The following is a 1,403-nucleotide window of genomic DNA, read 5'->3' as shown; positions in this document are numbered from 1 at the left end:
TTCCCCTATCATTCTTACTTTTGAATCACGTATATGCAAACATACCTTCCTTTCTATACGTCTAGCATATTTGCTTAAATTAATGGTGCTCTATATGTATACAATGCATCCGTAGAACAGTGAATCGGGCAGAACTAAGCTAGTGTACTTATTTGCTTGCAAATTGTGCGCGCCTAGTTTTTGCCTGTTTTCCTCCTTATCTAGTCCAGTGGACCATAAGCTGCTGTCGAATGCCTAAATGTGATGAAGTCTTCACCGGGCCTGCCATTGACAACACCACGTTCGATTAAGTGTGACTGGATACATACGATTGTGTGGCTTTTTAAGAGGAAAAAATACAACAGAAGGAAACAATAGAAGACCGACTACAAAATAATCTTTTGGATTTGAAGTACTAATACGTTATTATTCCGGCTACTTTTGATGTGCGCATTTAAACAAGTAAATAAATGCGAGAGAAACATTGCCTGTTTACTTAAAGCGTATGCACATATTTCCTTAAGTTTGTGTAAATCCTCTCCACCACAAAATACATCGAGTATTGGGTAGTTGCCGGATACATTGTTTTGCCAAATTTAAGGGCATTACTGCCCCTTTCTACAATGCAACAGCCCTTGTTAGATCAATGGTCATTTTTTAATACGAGGGAACATCAAAATTTCAAGTAAGTGTCAAAGGATTTGAAAAGGAGTTGTGTACTAGTACTAACTAATGAGTGTTCTCAATTTGCTCCTTTCTAACTATATTGGTAAATTCAGCGGATTTTAGCGTCACTTTTGCCGCATTACGTTTAGGAGAAGCCAAAACAAGTAGTCTTTTCGCAACAGATGGCAAATTTCAAAGTAGGCAGCCTTATACGTGGGTGTGGTTTAAGCAGTGATTACTCTGCGAATGTCATAAGAAAATTTAAACAAGTGCAGGAAATAGTTCTCCAGTAAATTTATGGTAGGTAGAACCAAACTTGGATGCAATCATCTTTTCAAAGTGGATGTTTCCGAGCGAATTTTTATCACTACTGCCACCAATGAGGTGTGGTGGGACTTGGCCACGAGATCCAGTGAAGCGCACTAAACAGGAGGCTGTACATACCGACTGGAAGGCACTGCCCCGATTTGATATCGTTCTGCTAGCTGTTTGATAACAGTCTCCTTCTCGGATTTCAACGATGATTCATTGACTGCTGTTCAATCTCTAAAAGTGTTCTGGCTAGGCACTTGACCCACTGTTAATCGCTAAACGTGAAAACCATCCTGTTTCGTCGATGTAACTGTAATGCCACTGCTGTTGTGCCGTTATGATGGGGATGAGATGGATTGCATTTGAGAGAGTATAAGTAGGTGGGTATTTGGTAATCAACACTTTATTATCACTACCTACATCTATGCACTGTTTTTCTTTTCCTC

General features: G+C 39.6%; 1 protein-coding gene across 1 annotated transcript in view; it reads left to right on the top strand. All coding sequences in view use genetic code 11, as the record gives it.

Moving 5' to 3' along the window:
• Positions 1-1,403, top strand: part of EGR_10367 (hypothetical protein) — a gene marked incomplete at both ends in the record, with an annotated part of 10,636 nt that overhangs the window by 3,986 nt on the left and 5,247 nt on the right. The window contains 3 exons of the mRNA XM_024499616.1: positions 393-545; positions 581-664; positions 769-842. Of these exons, the coding sequence (XP_024345964.1) occupies positions 393-545; positions 581-664; positions 769-842 (311 nt within the window). The remainder of the gene's footprint in view (positions 1-392; positions 546-580; positions 665-768; positions 843-1,403) is intronic.

Source organism: Echinococcus granulosus, assembly GCF_000524195.1.
Source record: "Echinococcus granulosus chromosome Unknown EG_S00213, whole genome shotgun sequence".
Lineage (NCBI taxonomy): Eukaryota > Metazoa > Platyhelminthes > Cestoda > Cyclophyllidea > Taeniidae > Echinococcus > Echinococcus granulosus.
This window is presented reverse-complemented; position numbering and strand designations above follow the sequence as displayed.